Source organism: Aplidium turbinatum, chromosome 8 (assembly GCF_918807975.1).
Source record: "Aplidium turbinatum chromosome 8, kaAplTurb1.1, whole genome shotgun sequence".
NCBI lineage: Eukaryota > Metazoa > Chordata > Ascidiacea > Aplousobranchia > Polyclinidae > Aplidium > Aplidium turbinatum.
This window is the reverse complement of record NC_137479.1, coordinates 28,915,291-28,942,779: the sequence shown is the minus strand read 5'-3', so window position 1 is coordinate 28,942,779 and position 27,489 is coordinate 28,915,291. Positions and strand designations below refer to the sequence as shown.

Genomic DNA, 27,489 nt, shown 5'->3' with positions numbered 1-27,489 from the left:
ACTCATTAGTCTAGCAATTTTATAACAACGAGGCAAAAAATACTTAAGCACTGTGTGATAGGTGCATCATTTTATACAAATTGAAGAACAAGGAAAGTAGCCATTAAACTCAATCCTGCAAATTAAGCTTTGTTTCGGTAAAAATTGACAATTGTTAAAAATTTAAAACAATTGTTGTTGTTTTTTAAATGTTTATATCTCAAATACGATGCTGTGTAATGCGTGTGAGATGATTCCAAGCAGATGAGGTTTGAGCTGACTTGAAACAACTAGCCTACTATGAGAAAATCAACCAGCGCAAAAATAAATGACGTTGATTATTATTAAAATTTTATTAGAAGTTACTGTGCCGCTGATGACAGTAATCGTGCAAATATTACCACAAAGTATCTTTTTTTCAAGATGTATTTGATAATCGCGAAAATGAACGCTCATCTTGCCGTAAGGCCAACATTTTAGCGGCTGTCAACGTAAACGGATTTCATCGACACACGTTGATTATTTTGTCTTGACTTTGATCTATCTGTTATGGTCCCTCTTTCTTCCTGGACGACTGATTCTCTTTTAGTCATCACACCTTGACCATGGTGTCCTATCTCATCTCCTAAATCGTTTCCTCCAGTAGAGTGAAGAGTAAAATTCGAAGGGGATTTTATAGCTTTAGATCGATTCTGTAAAAGTCGGAAAAAAAGGAAATTGTATAAGCTTTGTACAAAAACTACAAAATCAATTGCGACCAATAAGCAACTTCAATGGTTAAAATTTTAACAAAGAAGAATCTGCAAAACCATTGTTTATTAAGTTAGCTTCAAAACGACGTCAGTTATAATTGTTTGAACTCTATATCAAACTTTACGCTCATGAGTAAAAGATGTAGCCTACATTTTATATCCACTCCGATTCAATCACCATTGTAAAGTCATATGACGCCTTAATCATATTTGATTAAGCTTGTGTCTAAATCTTATTGCAACATAAGTAAAATTTTTAATCAACATTTGTAAAATTAATATTATGCAGACGTATGACAAACATCATCATCTCCTCTAGATCATCTCCTCTAAGTCCGACTACAATATAGCTCATGTATAGCTAAATCTCATCATATTTCTTCACTGGTCCATAGGCTTACCCTTAAAAACTTTTGTGAATATCCAGTTGTCGTGATGCCGCAAACCATAAGTATCTTCTCATACAACCAGAGTACGGCAAGAGTCTCTACAGGATCCCAATTTCTTACTTCATGGAACTTTCGCATTTCCGTGTAAGTCTCGTCTGTGACTACCGAGAATAAGTTGACAATGAGGATAATGTTGAGAAGTAGGAACCCAACGTACATGACGCTCCACAATGGATTGTACGGCACAGACGCAGGATCGTGAGCAATGTCAGATCCTGAAATCAAGTTAAACAATCCCAAATAGGATGAGCCTAAGTTCTGAAAGACATCTTTTGTTCCTCCAAAAGCGATGATCCCAGCATGACCAAAGGCAAATAGAAACACAGCCACAGTTAAACCTATGTTGAAAAGTTCATGCCTTGCTGTGTAGAGCGTGTCCATCATGACTGTTACTATTTTACTACTGCGAAAGATTTTCAGAACTCTTATATAGCTGAGGAAAGCGGTTAAAGACAATGTAAATAAGTACCTCTTCTCTTGTCTGGCTGGTATAGAGAATGAGGTAAAACCCTCTGTGTCTTTTTTGTACGAATTTAAAGCTTTCATTGAAACAGCAATGTAAATAAAATACATGGTGTAAGATGTCATACTGAGCACAATAATAATGATAGTGAGCATGTTCCATCCATGAACAATTATCCGATACACAGCAAGTCGACGCCATTTGACTTCCCGACATTGGCGAATAAAATCAGCTACCAAAAAGATATTGATGATAATATGCAAGAGCTGGAATCCTACTACCACAATATCCACCATGCTGTACAAGTAAGGAGGCTTGAAGCTGTTGATTTCGTAATACATGTTTGTGCTTCCTTCAGCTAACACTTCAACTGCAAGAAATAACGATGTAACATGATGACTGTATTTGGAATATAAGGTGAAGTCTGTGAATATTGCAGCTGTACCGTTAGAAACCCACCAGGTGTTTCGCATGCCATTGATCACAGCAATCATGTCGTCTTTTGCGTTTCTCAAGTCAACTACATAGCCTCCAGGGGGATAGTAATTTCGTCTTAATGAGTTTCCTAACAATGGTGTATCCACATCAGAAAAGTCAGTGTATTGCCACGGATTGGGAATCCTATCAACCAAATTCTCGTTACCGTTTAAATCCTGTTGATATTGAGCTTGATTGAACGTACTTTGTCGCCAGAAAGGTTGATAGTTGCCTGTATCATATTTGGAAAAAGAGTTCACATTGCCTTCAGTTATTCTGCACCTCTTCCGCTGGAGACGCTTTGGGATGGTGGAAGGACAACTAATAGGATTTACACGCAACTGACGTATCCTCACAGCTCCAAGAACTCTGAAAGTGTCATCGCTAGACGTTTCGGTTTCTTGGAAAATAGTTGGCACAAAAGAGTCTTCCATGTAAGTTAAGTAGTCTGCTGGTTTTCTTATTTCCATAAAATCACCGACAAAGTTTTCTTTAAACCTATGATACAAACGAGGCAACCGGGGGTCACGGTGCAATATAAGAATAGTGGTTACTAAGCCCACCATTAACACCCAAGAAATAGCTTCAAGCCAGAATCTTTTAACTTGTTCTACTGCAATTTTTAGCTTTCCTGCTTTGCGCAGCCGTGAAAATTCGGGCATTTTGTAACACCAAGGGCGTTTATCGATTTCTCTTTCACGCTGACTTATCAGAGACCAGCGTACTACTTCAGTTGGAGGATCAAAAAACACAGATGTCTGTGTGGATGTGAAGTTGCGGTCTTCCACAATAGCTCGGGAATGATCTCTCTGTGTTTCTCTCCACGTGAGAACAGCATCTTCTCTCGGCAAGCTTCCCCTAATCCCAACCCAATCATTGAGGTCAAACCTCGCAGGACAAGCGTATGTTTCAAAAGCAGCTATGATCACCATCCTAAGAGGAGTGATGAGGAACATGTTTTGGATCATGGAAGAGAAAAATGTGAGCAGCCAATCCAAGTACTTTTCTTGTCCAAACTGCAAAATACAAATAAAAATACACGCAAATTCAACAAATGCCTTTTTTCTTGGTCTGTATACCTCAATACAGCATTTGAAACGTTGCACTAATAAGCTCATACAAGATTCAAGTTGAACTCATTAAAATCTTCAGCCGTTTATTGAAAATAAGTGCGCAGTTTCAAAATTTTATGTTACCGCAGCAAAAATATAGTAGTTTAAAGTTTCAAAGATTCTTTAAAAGGCAATATATGCTTGGAAAAATAAAAGTTTGCGGTTTAAAATTAAGCAAAATCTTTAAAGTTAAATTTATCACGATATTATTCAACAAAGCAATCAAACTTTTGCTTCGTTTAAAAATCACACTGACCAGCAAATTTCTGCAAAATCTAGAGAATAGCTGAGCGTTGCGGTGTTTTGAAAAAATGTAACTAAATTTAAAAATATCATGTAGTTTTAGTTGCAACAATGCATCAGCTAAATGCATTGTCATTGTCACAGTTCATCACGATTTTAAGTTGCAATGACCTTGTAAGAAACTTTAAAACAGTAATTTATTGTACAAACTACCTAGAGCATATTGGTTATCACACAGTCATTTGGGGTTACATATTGCTAGTTATCAGACAAAATTTGGGTATATGTGGTTTTGCCTACAAGTCTATGCCATATTTAGTAAAAGTTGTACTACAGCTCCTACCTGCAATCCATACAGAAGAGTAAAAAACGAACTACTAATGAGGTGCATTACTATTGCTATCCAAGCAATCCAGCGGAAAAACTTAGGGAGGTAGCAGCCGGGAACTGCCATGTAATGGGTAAAATCTTCAAAAAATTCAAGGGATCCTGAAAGGTCTTGTAAAGGTTTTGAGGTTGACGACTTTACAGATACTGTGTTTGGATATCGTGAAGTTGGTCGAATGACGGAGAGAGGTTGAAAAGCTTTCAAAGTCGGCAAATTGCTTAAGCTGTCCTTGTAAAGACTCAAATTTTCGTCAGAGGTTCTGCTATCTCTAGTAAGCAAGGGGGATTTGCGGTTGTCGTATAAATAATCTTTATTCTTGTAGATTCGTTTCAACTTAATAGGTCTTGCAGCCGTGGATAAACGGGGAACTGCTTCCATATCCTTCTGTGCTCTTAACGCAGCCACATCACACTGTGCTGTTGGAGGAAAAGTGAAGGATGTTGTTTTACAAAGGACAACTTCATCAATGTCATCTTCAGTGAGAGCTTCTTTACTGAGATGAATAGTTGATGCTTCACCAATTGACCCCTTTTGTAGGTTTGATAACTTTCTAATCAAGGAAAAGTTTCCAGCCACCCCTGCACTTCTCCTATATAAAAGACATACAAAATACTATATCAATATTCCATCAATAAAAATTATATTTTAAGATAAACGGTATTTTTTTGTTTTCTGTGGTCTGGTTACTTATAGCTTAGGCTACTTTTAAAATCAAGAAAACAAAATTTCAAATTTATTTTAGCCACCTCCAAGTAGTCATAATTTAGCCTATACATCTATTTTTATTTGTGCCACTAACTCATATTCTATTTCAGACAGTGTGATGACTATCCCTTGTCTTCGAGGATGATGATCTTCCTAATAAGCACTCTAACAATGAGTTCTTAAATTGTTAATGAGTCAAAACCCGGCTTTGAAGGTTCGGTTATATTTGGGACATTTAAGATCCTTCGTTAGATTGAATGTCTTGTGAAGACGCTTGTGCGTGGGTTGACTAACGTGGGTTTGATGGCGCACACTCAACAAGCACACGAAAACTTGACAAGGCTATCAGTTTTGTTCAATGGCAAGGCAAGCCATGACGATTGGAACTGGTGACATGCTGCAGCCTTCATCCGCCTTCACAGTCGTTGAGCTTGATTGACTTCATCCGCTTGTTTCGTCGTTGAGAAGTTGTGTATTTTGAAACACGTTTTGTGTGGCCTCTACCTTTCGACTAACCTGGCATGAGTGACCTTTCTGGGAGCAGTGAGCTTCCGCCAGTAAGTTACAGCTCTAGAGGTCGCTGAGCGTTTAGACAGTATTTAACAGTAGACTATGCAGCATGAATGCTGGAACGTAACTCAAAACAGTTGCTTAATGTGAGGCAATCCATATCCCAAGTGCTGTATATAGCCTACCTAAATAAATAAAATGACTTCAAATTGAAAGACCCTTGGTCAGTTTTACCTGAATCAAATAATTGAGGTTCTGATAGGAATCGGTAACTTCAATAAATAATAAAAACAACTATTCTAAATTAATTTAAGTAAAAAATACAGATCACAGAAACAGACAACTATCTTATGTTAGCAAACGTTTCAAAAGTTAACACTTGAGAATCAGCATAGCTAGTTCTTTTGAACGTACCTTGATTGCTGATTTAAGATTTCCACAATTTTCCTGACTTGCGATAAGTCTATGATGACATCAGAGCACTCTGTTTGGACACTATGTAGGTCAACCGACGAATTATCACAAAATTCATCGCCGCTAGAGTCGATTTCGCTTAAGTTAACCTGGCAAGAGCACGAGGAATCGCTTTCTCTATTTCTTTGGTTTCTTTGATTGTTCCAAATATAGCTGCAATTTCCTGTGGAGCTTCGGGGTTTGGTTTTTTTATTGAGAGCGCTACGACTTACACCAGAAGGTTTTGGCACCAGTCTAGATCTGCTATAACTCATTTCACTTCTTTTGTCAAGCATCGAGTGTAATCTTTCTCTGGTTTTACGAATCACCAAATTCGAAGCCGACTTTGGAGAAATGTTTGCAGGTTTCAAATTTCTAAAAATTGAATAAATAATCATAGATAAGAGTTAGACTAAGGTGGTGGTGGTTGAATATCCTTGTGGCATGAATTAGTGGTGCGATACTGACGAGCCCAGCCTCATGGGTGAAATACGGTGTCTATCCCCGGACAGGGAAAGCTTCTTTGAAAGCTTAATCCTGGCAGTTTCGCATATTTGTTGAGGCTTTGAACTAAGGACGCAGGCCCCGTCACCGAGATTGGCAGAGTAAAATTTCCGCTTGTTGTTGAAGTGTTGTCGTCTGTGGGCCATTTTAAAAATTGTACTATTGTAGTTTTTATTGAGATGAATCCACGTCTTCACCGAAAGGATTTGCTAAATGAAAGAACGCTTTATGTTTGTTTTCACACTGACTACAATACTGGCAACAGCAAGCCAACACAATACGCATACAAAAGTTTTATAGAAAAATGTCATAAATTGTCTCCACATTTTTGTTTCAGTAGCACTTATACAGGCTCTCTGCAAATAAATTTATCCGCATTTTCTTTTTTTAGACCAGCGCTTAGGCATATATTTTTTTAAAGTAAATTTACCCCTTTAATAAATAATAAATAGGGGGGAACTTACTGTCGCTTAAGAACGTTAGAACTTATTTTATAATGAATCCTGAGTCAATAATTTTTTACCGGAATACATAATCCACGAAAAAATTGACTGGAGCCATTAGAAGAGCAGCTTCGGTTCCAATCACCAAAGCAGCGTAACTCAACGAGACTTGACCCAGGGTAAGTTTGAAAGACAAGTCGTCTGACAAGTCATAGAACATCATCGTGGCTAGCATGCAGCCAAACACCGACACCATCAAGCAAGCAACTCGTTGAATGCGAGTAAATGTGCTTCCCGTGGTTCTAAACAGTACGGTATTTAGAGAAAATAGTGAACTTTAATATCATTAGCAAAAACACTGTCAAAATTGATAGATATGGGATTCCGACAGTGCAAAAACGTAATTTAATGATTTTTGATCGTAGTTACAAAGTGAATAAAACTAAACGTATTCGTAACCTTCATCAAACATTTTAGTTTTTATTTAGCGTGTCAACGCATTTAATGACTTTTATAAGAAGTTTACCTCCAGCATAATCAAAGATTTAAATGATTTTGTTAAATTTGATACAGTTATACCTTAACATCAATTGCAGTGGCTCTACTTCATATTTGTACCTGGGGAGGAAACGTCGCTAAAAAGCTGACTTTTGTACCAGCTTTCGGTTATTGTCAGAAAGTTTAAGTAATAGGGAAAATAGGAGAGTTTAAGTAGATTTTTCTCAGCAAAATAAGGTGATTTGTCCCTTCTATCAGTGGTTAGCCAAAGGAGTGGATGTTGATATAATTTCTGTATAGCAGTTAAAGTAACAAGTATGAACGTTAGTTGCATCTTTACTTGTTGAACATTGAGGTCCATATATTTTCATTCTGTACTTGATAAAAGAAATTTCTCCTCCACATGTTTTCGGTTGACCCTATCTCGTCCATGGTGGAAACATTTAGTTCTGCTTGGCAGAGAAAGGGAAAAAAATCTAACGAAAGCCATGTGTTGGAAACAAAGCAAGAATTGGTCTCCTCTAAGTCCGACTGCATGTCGTACACAGCAACTCTGTCAACACACCAAGATGGACTTGACCCTGTAAATACAAAATATAATAATACTTTATATTCTGATAACGTAAAACAAAACAATTTGTTCGAAACTAGGTTTATGAGAGACGATCGAGAAACATAGGATGCACATTGGACAGGTCAATGGTAGAATGAAGGAAGCGCTAGATCGCGCAGTGTCTCAACGTCCAGGCCTCGCCAGTATCGCTCTTGCTCTGACCGCGCTTTTCGTTGTCTTCTTCTTCATGTGAGCTTCTGGGGTCGAGGATCTATTCTTTCACCACCCCAGATTCACGATGTTCTCAGACTACACTGGAAGACCACCGCTTTCACAACAATTGCATTTTCTCAAGGCTACAGCAAGCTCTCTGCTATAGAAATGTCAATCAACTACTTATTGTAGTCACGTGGCATGCCATGACATGGCTAGCATGGCATGGTTGTATTGCCATAGCTAGTGTAGCTTTTTAATTAGACATAACCCGGTGACTGAAAAACGTCTTGCGATAACTTAAAATTTGCTCAGTGGAGACTTCTACCACGGTTTTCAGGAATGTTAAGCATGCGCGGTATGTAGTTTGCTTAAGTTATGAAAAAGCAGTTTGATTCATTACCTGTATTGTCATGCCAAAGTCGCACGGTGACAACTTTTCCCAGCGGTTCTTGCGACGTTATCATGAAGGTGTCGATTGATCCTCGTTGTAGCAACCTGCCCGATTCATCGCTTATAACATGGGGGACTGTTTTAACGCCCTTCTCTCCTTCCAACGCTATACTGACATTGGCTGTAGTGCCGGAGTTATTAAATATGCTTGTGAAGACCACTACCTCGTACATAAACGTGTGCTGCGGGTCACTATCAACAGGAATGTGAATAAGTGGAGTAGCTGCATCCTCTCGGTCACGTCTACATAATAAGTTAATAAAGGAGACCATTGACAATATAAGCAATAAGCAGCCGAGAAAAAAGAACTGGCTCCATGTTCTCAACCCCGATGCTTAGATTCAACTACTGTATTGAAATCACCTTTTTACTTTCTTTCAGTTATCACAAGCCATAATATATCCAACCAAGAATTGTTAATGAACATGCTAGAAAACTACAATATATATGTATAAGCATGAGAATGAAGTAAGGGGCCCATAAATCGATGCAAAAGTTTTCTTTCGCATTTTGTTTAATTCAACGCATGTTATTTGAGCTTACAAAAATCCTCCTTGTCTCTCAAAAAATAATTTTATTGATTCTCAATGTCATGTTATTTTTTTGTATTTATTTTAGTATTTACAGTACAAGCTCCAGAACAGTATGCAAAAATGTTTGTACCAGAAAAATCTGAGCCACAAAGCATCTACTGCCACTGTTGATGCAAAACAAAACCAAACAGGTGGCTGTTGTTCTGGATTCAGCTTCTTAGGTAAATTTATCCCCTTTCCTCAGAGGTCGCGACAGTTTCGTATACAGTAGGCTACTTGTGGAGGCTTTAAACCACGGACGCAGGTCGCAGGCCCGATCACCAAGTTTGACAGAGTGAAGTTTTCGATTGGTGAAATACTGTTCAGAAATATTCCATCCATGAGGTGCCAATTAAAAGACAGCTATCCTTGAAATGTGCTGCTCAACCGCGCACCACGAGAGTCGAACCAGCGTCACAATGATCTTGCAGTTTCTTTGTCCATGAAGTCAGGCGCTTAACCAACCTAAGCTGACTTACCTTTCTGACCACAACAGAAATGGAATGAAAGCTATCCACAGAAAAATGATCGTGGGGGCTATATATGGATTTGAGGTAAGCTTCAGCAGCAAAGAAAGAGCGTCCTCGAAATTGATGTAGTTTGGTATAGCAATCATACTTCCTCCAAGCAAGAAAGGAGGCTGATAAAACGTTAAAGCTTAAACATTGATGAAATGGAAGTTTGAGCAATTCTATTTGTATCAAGTACTGTTAAGAATTTGACATCTGCAAAAAATATTTGCTGCTTTTCTTGATTATCTGCAACTTCCCATGAAAAGAAGTAAATAGAAAAATGACTGTGCATTGACCCTTGTCCCTTATATACCTCAATCAGATAATTGGACTTAAAAAAGATTCAGCTTTCGGAAACTGAGTATAAGATTAACTTCCATTTACGCCATCGTCTTCTTACCTTTTTTGTTTTTGTGCCTTTACTCTCTTCCGTCGGGATTGTACATTTGCAATTCAACTTCCCTCCAGCCACCAGCTTCCCCGCACCGCACAGCTGCTTGGCCCATGTCAGTGAGCCTTCGCTCCAAGAATAGCAATTCGCACTTACAGCATTAACTTTGATCTGAGCAAAATTGTTCAATACAAAGTTAGTGAGATTTATAGCACTTGTAATACCTATAGACGCTAGTATCATTTAGAACGTGTTAACGTCATCATGTAATTGATTGAATGAGTGTTACTTTTAATAAAATATGAAATCTTCTAATCTAAACAATAATACTGGTAGTCTATGTTATACTTGTTTGAATATACAGTTATTGGCTGATTTCATTACGGAATGCTTTGGATTAGCAGCCAGTCTTGTTTTAGTAAGCCGACCAGTGTGCATTGGTATTAGATGTATTACTATGATAGTGGAATATCCATATGAAGCCACAGAACAAATAAAATCAACCTGCTGCTGGGTGCGTGGACCTCATGCTGCAAAAAAGAAAATCAAGAACATTCACAATTCTCTGAAGGGTTTTAATAAATACTCTACATATATCACGTAAGCCTGCTGCTGAAGCAATTCTATGATAGATCGCAGATAATGCAAGTCTATACAATAATATTGGTTTTTATATTGGATTGCATTTAAGCGTAGGTTAATAGAAGTAAACTGAACCAGAGTCCGAATCATTTTAGCATGTAAGGGGCCTGAGTTACATATTTTCGATCTTACTCAATAAGTGTGTATAGGTACTTTAAAGTGACTACACAATAAAAACACAAACCCTTCGGTATTTTTCCGTTCCAGTTCTCGTTTCTGCCAGTGGGTCTGCCTGCAAATCCTCAACCAAAGATATTGTGCTTTTACGTTGGGTCTGAATCGCATCCAATACTGTTTTTGTCAGTGGAATGCTCCAAACATCGTCGCGGAAACTTTTGGCAAAAACAGTCGAGACTTGTCTTGGCAAAGTGATTGAATACAAGATTTTGTAGCCGATCGTGCAGGCCTCTGTTGTCTTGTCCTTGCAATCGGAGGAATTCACAAGTTTTGCGAAGCTGACACGCAAACAAGGCTTTAGTTGAAAGCGGCATTTTCCACTAGGTTTTAAGACCAGATATGCCAAACTTTCCTCAGCACCAAGAATATTTGTCAAAAGCGATCGCTTTCTCGAGTTGATATTTTTGAAAACTGCTGACATGTCTGCTTCAAGTTGAATTGGACCACAGTTGGCTTGGACAGCGGACTGCGGCACAAAATCGGGTACATTTGCGGCCGTTTGTGGTTCCGACCCGCCCCCACAAGGTGGAGGCAAGAAAATAGAAGCAACTCTTTTGGTATCCATGATGTCTTGACTCTTGTTCTGAACATCCTTCAAAGGCATCAAGACGGAGCAGTTCATCCTCAATCTTTGTCTTGAGGGTATTCCAGGACGTCCAACAAAATCTAAGGAAGCTGGAGTATCAGATATGACAGATATACCAACAACAGGCACATTTATAAAAGAATCCGATGCTGCAACTCCTCTTAAATTTGTTGGATAAGGATTAAAATAAAATGTAGAAACTGCAACCAGGGATGATAGTGAGGATGGATCATCTGTATCTATTGTAGCACCTGCTTCTTGTCCAGTGATTCCAATATTTATACTCAGAACTTCATTCTGTACATCTCCTTTTGCAATCCTTGCAATCTCCAGGACTTCGTAATCTCCTACAGCGAATATTTTCGAACGTTCACTGCGTCTTATTTTAGCCAAAACAGCAAGAAACGTCTGACGGTCTTCTAACAGTTCAGTTTGTTGTTGAACTGTGCCACCCGAAGTTAAATCGCTGATGAACTTAACAGCATTAGTAATCACACGAAGCGAATACAAAGACGCTGTTTCGATTCGCTTCTCGTACTTTTCCAAGTCTCGCAAGGGTAGAATGCGGCGCAAAGAATACTCTACAGAAACGAGAAGGTCTTTTATTGCTTTAATCATTCCATTCAAATCATCGCCACTGGAAAGTGTTTTCTTCCTTGTCCACATCTGTGATATCTGAGCAACTGTCGCTGTTACTTTTACAGTTGTGTCAATACCAGCTTTCGGTAAAACACTTTTTAAATTTCGAATAATCTCCGTGGACCAAGCAATAGTGTTGTAATCTGAAATGTAAAAATAATTTGAAAAAAAAACTAATTAGATAATACAACTTTTAAGATAAACCTAGCCTATGTTATCTGCTGATGGTAATCTAAGTCAAAGATTTTCAACCGGTGTTCCGTGAAAGATCGTCAGATGTTCCGCAAGAAGTTCATTAATTTGACTAGTGATCCAATGAACACCCGTCGAAAATCGAAATCACAAGAGCTTCATGTTTGTCTTTCTGCAATTTTTGACCGAATATCACCTTTGTGCTCATTCAAACCGGCTCCGATATTGCACTGAGAAAAACTGAAAGTGAATAAACGGTTGTTGTGTTGTTTATTTTATTGCATCATTATAAGATTTCGTTTGGTGTTTCGCAAGATTATTTTAATGCATAAAGTGTTCCGTGGCTCAAACAAGGTTGAAAAACACTAGCTCTAACTAATACCTTGAAAACCCCAAAACAAGTCTAAATTATTTGATAAATATCGCAAAACAAACATTTTTGGTCTTGTTTTGTTAATTGGAAGTTTAATTTAAGAATTTCTCTCAGAAAATGTACTGTTTTAAGTCGTATAGTTAGCTCTATTTTGTTTATTTTTACTTTTGGTGACTTAATGTAAAATGAAACTTTGAAAGTGGGTTTGTATTTTTATACCAAACGCAAGCAAGAAAAAGCAACTTGACCAGGCTAAGCATATCTGTCAACTAGGCATATCTGTCAGCATATCTGCCTACTGTAGGCTACATAGGCTATCAAACACTTATAAATAATTATAAATTGAATTTTTTTCGCTTTTTTAATGAATTTTCTGGCTGTACTAAATACAGACATATATCTCACAACTCAAACAACTGTTCAGGGGCGTTTGAAACATTAGCGTTCTTTTATCCCATATTTAACCAAATCCCATACTATCATGTATCATGTAGCCTACTTGTTGTCACGGGCACCCAATTCATAAAAAGGTAATGCAAAGAAAATTAGTATCCAAACCCAATCAAGGCCAAAAATTTATGTTGAAAGTTAAAACCGTCTCGGTTTCGAATTTAAACATTTTCCATTTATCTGCAATCTAACTCCACTATATTTTTGTCATTAAATCCTCCATTTTAGTATTTTACCATCAGGGCTTTCATCTACAATTGAAATTGCTGAAGTAATAATTCCAATTGCTTTGTAGATGTTTTTCCTTCTGATTGCAAGTGATAGCTCTGAAGATGACCCTGAAAGAAAACAAATATTTTTTTTTATGAATAAAATACTCATAATGTGAATGGTTATCATGTGATCAAACCGATGTGACGACTGGACCAAGCAAAAAGCTACCCACAATGCCCCGCATAAACAATTAAGTAAACTGAAAGGGGAGTGTTCCATGAGTAGCCTGACCTGCGTCTGTGGTTCAAAGCCTCTACAAGTATGGGAAACCTATAAAAACATCTTTCTCAAACCCAAACAGCGTTTTCGACTCTTTCTAAGTCTTAAGATGAAGATTCGTTTAATCATTCAATAATCGAAAAATGAAATAAAAAATTTTCAACTGATATGCATTCAAGGAAGACAAGAACTTATTTTTTGTCTTCAAAACATAAGCTGCTGGTTTTTGGGCTGGTTGGAGGAGCAAGACGGGTTGACTTTTGGTTTCGGTTTAATTTTGAAAACCAATAAAGCAGATACTGGTCTAAAATGACTAGATGGCGAAAATGTATGAACAAGTTTGTGTTCGTCAATTTGCAAATGGATTTATTAAAAAAATTCACTTTCCTACATGATCAAGAAAATGAAATATCTTCTGACAGGTGTCAAACCCACAAACATGCTTGTTATGAACTACTCGGTTACATGTCTTGTAATACAAACAAATTTATTTTCACTTAAGTCAGTTCAATCATAAACAGCTAAAAATCGATTTCGATCAGCTAGATCAGTGCTTCTTAAACAGGTGAATGGTTCACCCCAGGGTAAATAAAATTTTTGCAGGGGTGAACCAACCAAAAGGGGTGAATAAGGGTGAACCGTCAGAAATGGATGATAGCTTGCGAGCAGGGTGGATATTCCGGGTGTTCAACTTGTTCAGTGAACAGGTGAGAATTTCCAAAAACAAAATCAATTTTAAGTTTTTCATGTAAGTAAATCGACCACTGAACTGTTGTTTTTTTGGTGTTTTTTTGCTTATTGTAATAGTGAAGTTGGCTTGCACAGAGTGTATACTGTGTTGGTGACTGTGTTTTGTGCTTTTTGTAGCTTTATATCTCTGGACTCGAGAAATTGTAGATTTGCAATGGTAAAACTTAGCTTGAGTTGATCTTAACAAAAATCGAAACGACCTAAGTCATTTTGTGCTGTTAGAGTTAGACTATATATAGACGAGATAGTTTTATCATATAATGAGACAAGGGTGAATGAAATCTGGAGATAGATGCTAGGAGTGAACAAAACTTAAAAAGTTTAAGAAGCACTGAGCTAGATCATCTTCAGTTAAGCTTATTCAAATAGAATCAATAGCTGAATATGATCTAGCTGCTAGCTGATCGAAATCGCTTTTTAGCTGTTTATCATTGAACTGACTCGTGTGAAAATAATATCGCTTGAATCACCTTCCTCGATGTTGCGAGCTTTAAATAAATTTTTCGTTCTGACCTGACGTTAAAATATTGTCTGTGAAGTCAGTTGCTTCATCCACAGCCTCTTGACTCTGCAAAAGAAAAAAAAGAAATATCTCACCCAACAACGTTCGCTCCAGGATTCCTTGAGCATCTCTCTTGTTTGGGGGAACAACTGTAGCTTCCGTTGTTGTGAAAGTGGCATCCTTGTAACCAGTTGTCACCAGAACACGAATCAGTAAACGGAAGCCAGTGTTCTTGTTTCCAACGGGCAAATACAACGCTGTGAATTGATGGCAAATCGTTAGTGCAGCTTTTTGCCACCTCAGAGCAGTGAGGTGACGCAATGATAACGTAATACTAATAACAAGTTGAGTGATAGTAAAATGAGGACATGATAGTTATTGATATATCATATAATACGAAATATGACGCAAAATAATAAAAAAAACGTTAAAAAATCTCAACAATTGTAGATCAATAACAAGTAAATTATCACAAATGCTTCATTGCATATCAAGACTAGAGAGAACTTAGGAATAGCGTTTACTCAGTCTTACCTCCAACCACATTACAAGCAAGCATTCTACTTACCTTGTTTAAAGTTGTAAAACATTAAAAATATGTTAAGTTACATTAAAATATACCTGGGAATATTTCATTGGTGCCGTTATGGATTACTTCTTGATTCTTGTCCGGTAAGTTGGGCCGATTCGTTCGTACGCCAGGCTCGTAAATCCTTTTCTTTTCGGCCATTATGGTGTAGATATGTAAGGACACACCAACAGCCTTCACACCAAAGCATTTTAGCTTAAACCTTGTAACAAGAGCCAACCCTGCAGCAGGTCTGACACTGCAGTATCCTGGCGTTGGACGTGTTGGAATGCGGAACGTGTACTTGTTTGGGGCGATGCCTGCAATCCAATTTGATTTGTTAGTTTGTAATTTACGTATGTAGGCTATTGTACAATCACTACTAGGTCGAAAAAATCTAAATCAATTCATTGCAAAATAAATTGCATGAGAAAATGAGCACACAAACTAATTTGGGGTGTCGAACCTGTGGCCCATCGGCCATTTACGTCTAACAGGGGCTTTCAAAATTGTCTTCGCAGGCTAAAATTTTATTAAAAACAATACGCAACAGCCACAGCTAACTTTGATGAAAATTGAGGTACCTAGACCTAGAAGCGATATGTAAAATAGATTGGACAGTGTACATGAAAATGTTGGGACAGTCGGATGAAAGTTTTGATGTCTTATTTAACCAGGAATAAATTTAAAAGTATATTTCGAACAGTTGAGGAAAAGATAATGCAGCTCACACACAGCAATACCAAATAATAAAGGGTTTAAAATAGCTCAGGGCTGCCATAAACGTAGAGCATACTTATTATAAAGAATGAAGTGGAACTATATTCCACCGTCAGGACATATTCTCCCTCATCTTCAAGAGCTGTTGGTCTTACATTGATACTCCCATACAATCCGGCTTCAGTGACGCTTGGGTGGCCAAGAATCTTAAACGGAGTACAATTGCAATTGAATGCGCAAATTGTAGCCTACTATGTTTACACATCGGAGAAGATATTGACATAATGATCGCATCGTATTGTCTAGAAACAGAAAAAGCAGCCTCTTATAAGCTTTAAACTGGGCAGTTTTGCATGTTCTGAAAATAGTCTTGTACTGTAGTCCAGGGATTTGGTCACTGTTGTTCAGTCACTGAGATTTCTAGTGTAGACTTCTGTTTCTCGCTCTGGAGTGCGAAATGTTTTGTGATGACGTGTTGTTGAAAATTAACTAGCCTATATTTTATTCAATTGATAAGCACGAATACAATGCTGCCTTTACTTTGCGTTTGCCAATTGAACGCCCACATTGTAACACATATTATGATTTTCTAAAACTTGCCACATATCTTCTTCTCAAATCTTAAGACTTGGTCATTATTGAGCTATTCCAGGATTATCAGCAGTAAGAGCAGTTACGAGCAATAGCAGTAGTTAGCACACTCAAGAAAAAATTAAGTAATATGCAATTAAAAGAAATATCTTTAAACCAAACGGAATTTAAAATGATGCAACTTAAATTTTTAAAAGCTTAAATCAAGCTACAAGCATAAAAGTAGTAACCTTTTTATCTGGGCCATCTCCCGGTTTTTGAAGATACCACTTTGGTTTGATGTTCGGAAAGATATTTAGAGCTGTCTTTCCGCATACTCTGCAATTGATTGATAAACTCAAAACTTCATCAGCCTGCAAATGTTTGTCACAATTCTTCAAGCACACAACTTCTCCGTAAACACGAATAATTCCTGGAATTGCAGATAAAGATTGAAAGTTTGTGTTAGGGACAAAATTTTGCCATAGCACAATCACCCTCCAGTTGCCAACCTCGTTTTGAGTAAGCAATCCCCTACTTCTACCATCCCTAGTTTGCGTAAAAGCAAAAAAAGGCATTACTGAAACCAGGGGCGGGCTCAACAAGTAGCTTAAGGGAAAAGGGGGATCAATTTTAACAAAACACAATGATGTGTAGGTCTACATTAATCCAGATTTACAAATCACCCCAATTGCCCTTTCTTGGATATGCTATACTGACTGAAATAAGAATAAATAGACCATGAAAAATTACTAGTATAAAACAAGTGAAATTAAATTGGAGCAAAAGGGGCAAAAAAACCAACAGAATATTTACATATCAGCGAATGAACATGCTGGAAACTTAGTTTTCTGTCGTTTGGCTGCACAAAGCAGGAATTCATGGCCGCGTGCTGCGTTGTAAAATAGCAAACATGTGTTCTTTTGCAACACTGTTTTCCTTGAGCACATACTACATTGCTCTCAGAGCTTTGCAAAGCAAGCAGTGAGCACAGCTGTGTAGAGGCGCCGATGAGTACATTATTACCCTGACTCTATTTCTTTGCTGAGTGCCAAACAGGAATATTATTTACTTCCGTTTTGGAAAAATCTTTGGTGGAATCCTAGAGGGTATTGAATTCTTGTGTACCAGTTGAAGGCGCGGACACTCTAACAATTAAGTCAGCGAGCCAGTAACATTCCCATTTCAAAAATCTAACAATGATTTAAAAATTATCTAATGCTCCTTACTATTTCTTCCCTTTGGTGATGAATTTTTGATTCTTATTATTTGTTGAGCTATCGCAGTTTCCTCTGTCCGTTTCCTAACTGCCAATATTGTAAAGATATAAACGCCGCTACTTTGTAAAACATCTCTTTCGGATAACGCTATCTTGCGAGAAGATGAATGCGATGCTGTGGAGTTCTGTAAAAGGAATCCTCTTCCAAAGCATCCTACAAAGGTCTTCACTCCTGTAACGTAGTAGCCTTAAATGGTAAGACAATGATCGAAATTATTTGAAGTAAGTTTTTGTTGTACATGAAAAGCCTCATCTCTTTTTTCAACTGAAGAAGGTAGATTTTAGCTTGCTACACAGTACACATCCCAAATCTTGGGGTTTGGATGCAGGTGTAGCAAGTGGAAACTCTCATGAGTGGGTTCACAATTATGACTGGTAAATATCTAACAGCAATTCTACATCACAGTGGGCAAAGCTAGAAACTTTCTTGTTTGGTGGGAAGTTTCTTGCTGCATTGATTCCACGCCCGGAACTTTCACGGTTCCGGAACAAGAAGCGCGGTTGCAGTAATGGGAATTAGAAAGATTTAAGTTACATGAACTTTTAGATCTACTTTAGCTCTCGGAAATTTCAAACTTCTTGGGTCTACTTTAGCTCTTGTTGCGAGATTTCAACAATTTAACGAATTGCAAAAGTTTTGGCTGCACATAACATTACACTGGTCTGCATAAAAACAATTTCTATACTGTTTGCAAAAATGGGACTTATTTTGATGAATTTTGAGTTGCTGATTCCGAAAATGAGCTCAGATTGTTTCTATCACGTCAATTGTTTTCGCAAAACTCAATTTATTAATTTAATGATAAGAGGAAACAGTTACAGCATAGCATAGAACTTCACACCAGCCTACGTCAATTTTGCAAAGGTGTGGTAAATATAAATGATGTTTCAAGGTAATTACTGGGTGCTGATTTCAAGAGCGGTATCAGTTTTTATCTAACGCCTTGCGTTTAGCAACAACCGAAAGATCTTCGATCACCTAATTTTATATGTGGCGTAGCCAATGTATCATAGACGTCTGTTAAGGGGGTGGTGAGTCCCATATTTGATCCAAGCATCGGGGATGAGAAGATAAGGTTCTCATTATGCTAAGCCTTCGGCACTAACGAGAGTAGGGTGGCCAGTTCCTTTCTCTCGGCCGCCTTTCCTTTAGCAATTATGAATACCCAATTTATTACACCAAAGGTAGAGGTGAGCGGTGTTTTGTCAACAACCAGCTTCAGCCGGGAGTCGAACCAAGATTGCATGATTGGAAAGCGAGCGCCTTATCCGCTGCGCCATCCCACCGGTTAAGGGGGTAAAATAGATCAGAAAGATAAATAAGTCCATAAATCAAGATGAAAAGGACGATTGGATGGCTTTTAGCCGAGTTGTAAGCAATTTTTTGGGTAATACCAAATCACCTGATTACAAAGAACGTGTTAAGCGCTTGCTTTTTGCATTTCAAAAACTAAGTTTCTCAAAAACTAAGTGATTTAGTGCAGCAGTGCAAGAACCATTTGGATCACCTTTCAGAAAATTTAGCAGCTACAAGAGAAGAACAAGGTGAACGTTTCCACCAAGATATAAAAACTATGAATAAAAGATACCAAGGTTGTTGGAACGTTAATATAATGACCGATTACTGTTTTGGTTGGTTTGGTTTTTGAATCTTTATCCTCGGACTGACAAAGCCTTGCTAGGTTATTCCTGGTGGTTTTGCATACTTGTAGACTGTAGAGGCTTTTGACGAAGGGCCGGTTATCGAGATTGACAGAGTGAAGTTTCCGATTGTTGAAGTGTTGTTGCCGGAGAACTATTCCATCCATTAGATGCTGCTGAATGGAGAGCAGTCCTTAGAATGCGTTGCTCAAGCGCATACCCCGAGAATCGAAACAGCGCCGCTTGATCTTAAAGCTTCTTCGTTTCACAAGTCACGCGCTACCAACTGATCTATCGGGGGGGACAATTGGTATCTTATGAGAGATGATGATACATATGAACATTCTCGAAAGTACAAAAAGAGAAACATTTTCCATAAAATAATGTTAATTTCAGTGTTGTCATCTAGATACATATGTGTTGTTTTCAATTTTTATTTCTTTTTACACATAGGCATATTTACATAGTTGTATATTTGTGAACGTGAACAATGCTTAATGCTATTTATATAATTGTTCTTTCCGTCAAAATATTGAATTGAGTTTTGTGAAAAAACTTGTCTTGATAGAAAAAAATCTGAGGTCATTTTTGGAATCAGCAACCCAAAATTAACCAAAAACACCTTTTACATATTATTCAGCAAAATTGATATAGACTCGTGTTGTCATCTTACCTGGAGGCGTTCCTCTCAAAAGATTTTGTTCAATAGAATTAAAATACGTCTTGAACGAAATCGTCTGATCCGGCTGATGACAAAACCAAAGTACATTGACAACGTCTGATGGATGGTACGTCTCGAACGATTTTGAAGCGTCAACCACATAACGTCTTGAACTTCTTCCTCTTATCTGCCATACTTTATATTTACCACCACCTGAAGACATCAAAAACATCTGGGACTAAAAGGTAAAGGTGGTTCCATACTTGATTCAAGTGTCGGGTATGAGAAAATAAGAGTTTCATTGTACTAAGCCTTCGGCACTGACGAGAGTAGGGTGGCCAGTTCCTTTCTCTCGGCCGCCTTTCCTGCAGCAATTATGCCCACCCAATTTATTACACCCCAGGTAAAGGTGAGCGGTGTTTTCAACAACCAGCTGAAGCTGGGAGTTGAACCAGGTTTGCATAATTGGAAAGCCAACGCCTTATCCGTTGCGCCACCCATGGCCACCTGGAGATGCGGCCTGATTTGTCACATTTTGCAGATTTTGATTACAGCTAGTGCTAGTGCTTAACTGACATTTTTTGAATTGCTTTTACTTTTTGCGGTTTCCTAATGACAAAAAACTTTTTTGTTGCCTTGGGGAAGCAGTAGCAAATGAGCAAAAGTAAGTTGAAAAACGCAAAATCAGACTGTTATTGACAATTAACAGTCTGACTAAAATCTACAATATCAAATTTTCTTTGTTTTTGAACATGTGAGAATGTTAAAACCTATTGTGTCATCTGGGGAAAAGAATAAAGAAAGCGTAAAAATCTCATTTTTAGAAAAATTTATTTAAACGTTCGCCCAAAGTTAGAAAAACCTGAAAATTTCTGCAAAATGTGACAAATCAGGCCGTATCTTTAGGTGGCCATGCGCCACCCCATCTGGGACTACATTGTCCCTAATTTGTCAATCGATTAGGTCAGAGGTTTCCAACCGGTCAGGAAGTTCATGAGTTCAAAAGAGGAAGTTTAGGACCTTATAGTTATTATCTGTTATAAATATGGAATTTCTTTTTAAGTTGACATTGGTATTTTCTACTAAATGTATTACTTTGTATCTGTACTAAGGGAACTGTTACATCTGCCACCTTGCTTTTGTAAATGAAAGTTACGAGATAGTTAGAAAATTATAGAATTGTAGCCTGCAGTAAAATTGTTGAAAATGTCACAATTTCAAAAAAAGAAAATGATACTAGCATCAAAGCAGCAGGATGCTGCGAAGTGACCATTCAAGGTGTTTAAGCCAAGCAGTCACTCCTATATGCTCATCAATGATAATTTTCTCTGATCCGGTAGGGGAAGAATGAAAAGTTGCATATAGTTATTAATGGGGAAGGTGTACAAACCGGCTGGTACCACTGAGCAAGACCATCGTAGGTCAAAAGGTTTGGAATTTAATTTCAGACGACCTAAGAATATAAACACAAACCTACCTATCACCGGTCTGAGCAAAGGGTAAATGATTCTTAGGTTCAAGTAATCTGCAGCGAACAGAGACGATGGGCCACAAAATTTTTGCACAGTGATTGAGCAAACAACGACGTATTCCCCCTTGGGGAGGCTGTACGCAGGACACTGTAGAGTTGAAGATTTGACTGTGGGATTAGGAAATCCGTAATATTCCACAGTTTTTCCAATGTCTAAAATTAGAAAAAATTTCAAACGGGTGTAGTTTTATTCACACATTCTATCGTGGCTGATATCTTGCTTAATGGTAGCGAAAGCTGAGATATATATTTTTCTTACAGTTTCCAACATTTTTGGCACGATTTTGTTATTTGTTGGCTGTACCTAGTAGGCTACTTAACCTACAAAATATTTTAACAGTTGTACGACTAAAAATAACACGTATGCACGCGGTATTACCACAGCAATAACCTAAACTTAGCTGAAATTTGCCTTTGTAATTTTTTACGAAGTGACTATTTTTACACACTTGTTGCCATGGTTGCTTGTGACGGGTGTTGCCAGAGTCAGGATTAACTTTTCTCAAATTAGGGAAGAATTCCTTATCAGGCAACGCTATTACGACTATATTTACACTATATACACTTAGCCACAGCCAATTTTTTAAGCAGGACTCCACCTAAGGTAGTAAAGTTGTTTGAAACAAAAATATTATCTATGTATTCCAAGGAATGACTTGTTCGAAATAAATAAATACAATTGCAGTATATAAAACACAAACTCAACAAACCGTTCAAAAGTTTCTCAGAAACTGGAAAACGGAGGTTTGGATACTTTGCATGTGGAATTACATGCCATGACATTTCCAAAGTATGTTTATCCCGAAGACAAGTGCTTCCTAAGATAGAAGCTTGTAGGTTTATTTCTTCGCTTGGAACATAAACCAACTCCGGAGCATCGAAAGGTGAAAGGAAAGTTGTGCTAAACCCATGTTTGATGCGCACGACCGGAGGGGGACACGCGTTGTCTTCAACAATGCAAACTTGCGTTCCCACTAGTATGCTGGTCTCCTGCGTTTTGAAAGTTTAGCTGAATTCAGTTTATTTGTTTTGTTGAAGAAAAAAAAGTTATACAAAACATAATAAACACAAATAATTCGCACAAGAATGGCAGCGAAAGACCACAAACTCAGCTGCCACTCAAACAATTTAACAAACAATATCAAAAATTAGGTACCGGTACAATAATAAAACACAGATAGTCTAATTATACGATAATACGGATAATATGATACTGCTTATCAAAAACGTCCAGTACAATCATCGAAATCTCTTTCCTGCAGTCAAACGACTAAACAAAATCTGACTATAAGCGACTAACAGATCTCCAACCTTCGAAAGTAATCATCTTCATAATATATCACATTTATGTCAATTGCTACGTAGGACTGTTTAAAAGAAATTAGTTTGATTGAACGTAAACGAAATCTCTTTTATGCAAAACGTTTCGAAATGAAACGAAATTCTTCACAAAAACGCTAATTCTGCACGGATCAAAGCAAAGGAACTTGCATGGAAACGAAGTAGGCCTACAGTATTTTGAAAGGCTGCTGAACAATAGTGAACATACGTTTGAATTTCGTTGAAATTACCTATCAAGCTGTCATCAGCATTTGCAATGCCCTGCTATTCTGCCATGTTCTAAATCAGGGGTCACCAACTTTTTTTGCATGCGGGCCACTTTAGCACTAAGGAGAGTTGTGGCGGGCCGCACTAATAAAATTTTAGGTATAGGTTGACTCTTATGCTAGAAAAGAACGCATTTCGTACCCAGTATTCAGCGTTACATGTTGTTAATATTTATCTTAGAATACCGCAGCAACAAAATTAGTCGAACAACGCTATTGCCAGGCCAAGCTCCTTAGGCCTAACACTTTTGACTTCTTTAACAATGCCTAATAAACGAGGCCACTTGTTTTGCGCACTTATTGCGAGGGGAGCGGTTTTATGAGAATATTCATCGCTAAGCAAGAGTGGTGTCGTCACTTCGCTTCACAAAAGATATCTTGCAATTAACAGCTTCAGTAAACAAGGAAATGTTTGACACATCGCAATACAGGCAACAATAGTGACCTAAAAACATATCAATGAAAAATAGGCTCCAATAACAGGGAGAAAGAAACCAGGCTTCATGAAACAAATGCTTGTGGAAATCACCGAAAAAACGTTTTTATCGTAACTCATGAACAGTGTTCCTTCTAAAAAAGCAATGAGTTGGTTTTTCATCCTTTTTGTGGGAGTCTATAAAACCGTCGTTCTTTGATTATTATTAGACAACTGTCACTTGCGGTGCTTATCAGCATGGCAAGAATTGTTGATTAACAACATTTTGCAGTACTAAGCTAAATATTTTCGTATTATTACAACCAGAAAAAGTTTTTAAATTTATATTTAATATTTTTCCAATTTATTATAAATTCAGTTGGCACATCGACCTATTTTGCCAGCAAAAACTTGCATAAAGGGAACACTGCTCATGAAATATAATAACGGTGAAACGTACAATAGTGTTTACATGAAATTTACAAACATAAAATAAGCAACCCTATGCTCACAGACAATTTCGAAATTCGAAAACAGACGTTTTTATTCAACTACTGGGACAGTGTGGTTGGACATCGCATTGGAATAACTTTAAGCGACCCCCACCTCGAACTACCATCTGATTGGTCGGTCGTATGCAAAGCGAAAATAATTATGCTTCCCGAAAAGTATTTTTTGCCTTCATGCTCTTTAACTCCTCAAGAAAAGTATTTTTGGCTATACTTGTACGCTGATACCTTTCGCGGGCCGCACATCACAGCGTGGCGGGCCGCATGCGCCGGCGGGCCGCCAGTTGGTGACCCCTGTTCTAAATTAAAGCATTTCGAAATACTTCGTTTTATTTCGACGCAAAATGCTTCATTTCAGTTCGTTTTGACAAAAAATCAATTTTGTTGTGAATTTAAAACAAAGCAATTTGTCTATTGGCCTATGTAATACAAACATTTTTTTGAAATTTTAAAGTACCGGCATTTCTCTATCTTATTTAATCTAAACTTTGTTTTCTTGATTTGAACAGTCCTTTTTTAGTAAAATTTATATTACTAAACTTTGGTATGTGAAACTGATATATAGGCCACGCTTTTCTGCATCAACTCCTTACCTCAAACTCTGCTGTGAAATCGACTACACTGTAGCTTGGAAAAGCAAACTTGTGGTTGAACTCCACAACGCAGAAGTATTGGTAGTTCACTTGTTTTGCTGTCCAAGATATAACTTTTTCAAACGTGTCTTTTTTCCATTGCTTGACGTAATTTAAAGGGTTACTCAATGAACTTTCATTGCATTTTTTCCACAGCTGTTGAGGAAAGCGTCTCCATAATTGATAAGGAGCAGGATGTTCAAGAAACGGTTTGATGATTGCGCTCAGTTCTATGCTTTTGCTTTGTAGCATCATAATGTAACTGTTGCTGTACCAAAACACTAAAAAGTTTACAGTTTTTCCAGTCTTAGGTCCGTCGTTGAATATTGCGATGTTATCAGCAAACTGATCAAAAGCGTACTTTGAAGGGTAGACAGTAACGCTTTTAAAGATTACGTGCAAGGTAGTCTCAAATACGGATACGTTGTTGGAGATTTGAATTCTTATTTGTACATCGTCTCGTGATTTGAAGTGGTGGAAACATTTCGAAGCCCGGCACAAGACTTTTTTGGGAAGCAATGTCCACAGCCAATCTGCTTTCACAACATTGCTAACCCCAGTGTAGGAATAGGCGTGATTCACAGTAAAGGTTGTGCTCAGAGAACCATAGTTTTTTTTGGTTCTCAACTTTGTCACCTCATCGTTATTTAAATCCCTGGCCAGAATTGCTAGGCTGCTAATTATTTGTTTTGACTGACTCGAATCTAAAACGTAAAATTACAATTGTGTTAAAAACATGTCTATCCAGCTTACAACGCATAGGCTACGGTACAAATCCATGACTGAGATTACTTCTGCTGATGGTTATATTATTTGACAAATGTGCCACAAATGTATTAAGAATATCCAAGAACCTTGTCAACACACAACTGCATGTTCTCGATGAGAGCAAAACTGATACTGTAGCCTAGGTATTAAACAAAACAATACTACAAAAAGTGCTCAATGCCAAGCAAAAAGCCGAGCAGATCGAATTACATTAAAATGTAGTTATTACTTCAACACCATTCGTCATAACACATAACTGGGGAACTGCGTTCCGAAAGCTAGTGCAATTCACTGTCACCACAGCGAACTCGCAGCATCAGGCTAAAACAGGTCGTTAATATCTACTTTGTGAAGCAAGCAACAATCATGCTGCTAAAAGCGAAACTCAATCTATTGCAAAAATATATTTGTTGCAACCATATTTAAAAAGTTTTCACTTGATTTGAAATCACTAAAACAGTTTTGTAAAATTACATCAAAAAATCGTAACGGTAATACTTACAGTTTACGGCGAGTAATTGTAAAAACAACGATAGACACAGAAATCGTGGCGTTGCCATTATGAAGTCATCAGAGCTTCAAAAGAAACTTGGCGTGTATGGAATTAATTATGCTTGTGCTTGATCAACCTGCAGCATTTTTATCTTTATTTTTCACTGTGACGTAATAAGCAAGTGATGTGACAATTGAAAACTTTCTTGGCCCAATAGTTTTTCTGGATAGCACATACCGTACCCAAAAGATTAAAGTTATATTGAGGGTTTTATGCTGTATTGCCATATGCATTAATCCATTGCAATAAAAACGATAAACTGGTTATACGTGGTGGTAAAAACATTTGAAAAGCTAAATGCAAGTATGCATATATAAAATTCGTAAATTCACTAAAAATTCACTACTACAAAATAGTGTTCAATGCCAAGCAAAAAAAGTAATAATAATAATAATAAACAGCACAATTCAAGAAAATGTAGTTGCTAATATCTAAAACAAAAAACTTAACAGTCTGTTTAACTTTTTGGTGGGATGAAATGCGAAAGTTATTACCTTAATAGAAAATTAATTTTAATATAGGCTATAATACATTAATCTTATAAATAAAAATCTAATATTATGGAACTTTATGGGGGACTAGTTAATGCATAACAAAATTGAAAATTTCTAAACCATCAAATTTTTAAGATATTAATTTTTTTTTTTTTAATGATTGAAAGGCAATTATTACTTTTTTCAGCAGCCTTTGAAAATTGTGGATTGTCTGTTTTCCAAAAATCATTTCAATATTGCAGAATTTGGGCACATAACATGAGAATAAAAATAAAAGTGTAAAACGTAGCCTACATAGTAACTTTTCCTTTGTTTGACCCGTCATAAATTGTAGTTTACGGCTTATAATTTTCTTCGTACGCTAAAAAATCTTTTTCGTCACTACCGCTCTATTGTCCTTGAGGTTTGAGGCGTGAGCATGGCGATAGATCGCCATGGGCGTGAGTTATTAAGCACACAGCATAGCTTTTGTCATCTTTTTACATTGAAAATGGTGGTAAAGCTATTGTGCGTTGCGAGAAGAATTGGTGCGTTCGGGAGTGGTGAATGACAGGTCTTTGGTGCGGTTTATTGTAATAAATGTACCACTATGTAAATATCCGTAACGCGTTGGAACCTTAGGTAAATATTGGAAAAGCGCTTTTATTTCTCTTGGTTACGGCAACACTTAGTAACATGCCGAAGAAACAGATTAAAATTGTTCAGGTGGAAAGATGTCATGTAAACTAGTCGCCGTCCACTTCATAGTTTTTAAGGCTAAGGGTGTAGCTTTATTCTAAGTAGCGTTGACGTTAACAGGATGATCCAGGAGGTACTTTCGGATTCTGGCCCGAGATGATTTTATGAGTTCGTAGCCTTTCCAGTGGTCCCAGGAATTTGAAGAAACTACCACGTATTCCTTGGATACAGTGGTGGATTCAGAAAGTAATTTATTAGTGGGCCTAGGAAATATCTTGGTGGGCCTTCACCAGTAATGCCACGGCGGGCCAGCATACAAAAACTTAGTGTTACCGAATATCTCTTACAAATGCTGTGAAATAGTGATGCCACAGACAATTTAGTGCCACT

General features: G+C 37.5%; 1 protein-coding gene across 1 annotated transcript; it reads right to left on the bottom strand.

Annotated features, from left to right (window-relative positions):
• Positions 1-403: 403 nt before the first annotated feature.
• LOC145775238 (uncharacterized) lies at positions 404-25,968 on the bottom strand. The gene is made up of 21 exons (XM_082586491.1): positions 25,877-25,968; positions 24,568-25,310; positions 22,154-22,433; positions 21,390-21,596; positions 19,925-20,125; positions 17,561-17,782; positions 16,583-16,764; positions 15,838-15,967; positions 15,095-15,361; positions 14,569-14,730; positions 12,966-13,067; positions 10,497-11,857; positions 9,680-9,841; positions 9,247-9,407; positions 8,146-8,438; positions 7,317-7,557; positions 6,559-6,780; positions 5,493-5,906; positions 3,819-4,452; positions 1,133-3,136; positions 404-671 (listed from the first exon to the last, which is right to left on the bottom strand). Exons 1-21 carry the CDS (start codon positions 25,932-25,934, stop codon positions 456-458), a joined length of 8,262 nt encoding a protein of 2,753 aa, XP_082442617.1. The 5' UTR covers positions 25,935-25,968; the 3' UTR covers positions 404-455.
• Positions 25,969-27,489: the final 1,521 nt, after the last annotated feature.

Bases quoted from the DNA above. Each gene is read 5' to 3' on its own strand.
- LOC145775238 (XM_082586491.1), bottom strand. From the start codon at position 25,934: ATGGCAACGCCACGATTTCTGTGTCTATCGTTGTTTTTACAATTACTC. The intron at 20,126-21,389 runs GTAGGTTTGTGT...TGATGTCTTCAG, and splicing joins TTTGCTCAGACCGGTGATAG to GTGGTGGTAAATATAAAGTA. The intron at 7,558-8,145 runs GTAATGAATCAA...TTGTATTTACAG, and splicing joins ACTTTGGCATGACAATACAG to GGTCAAGTCCATCTTGGTGT.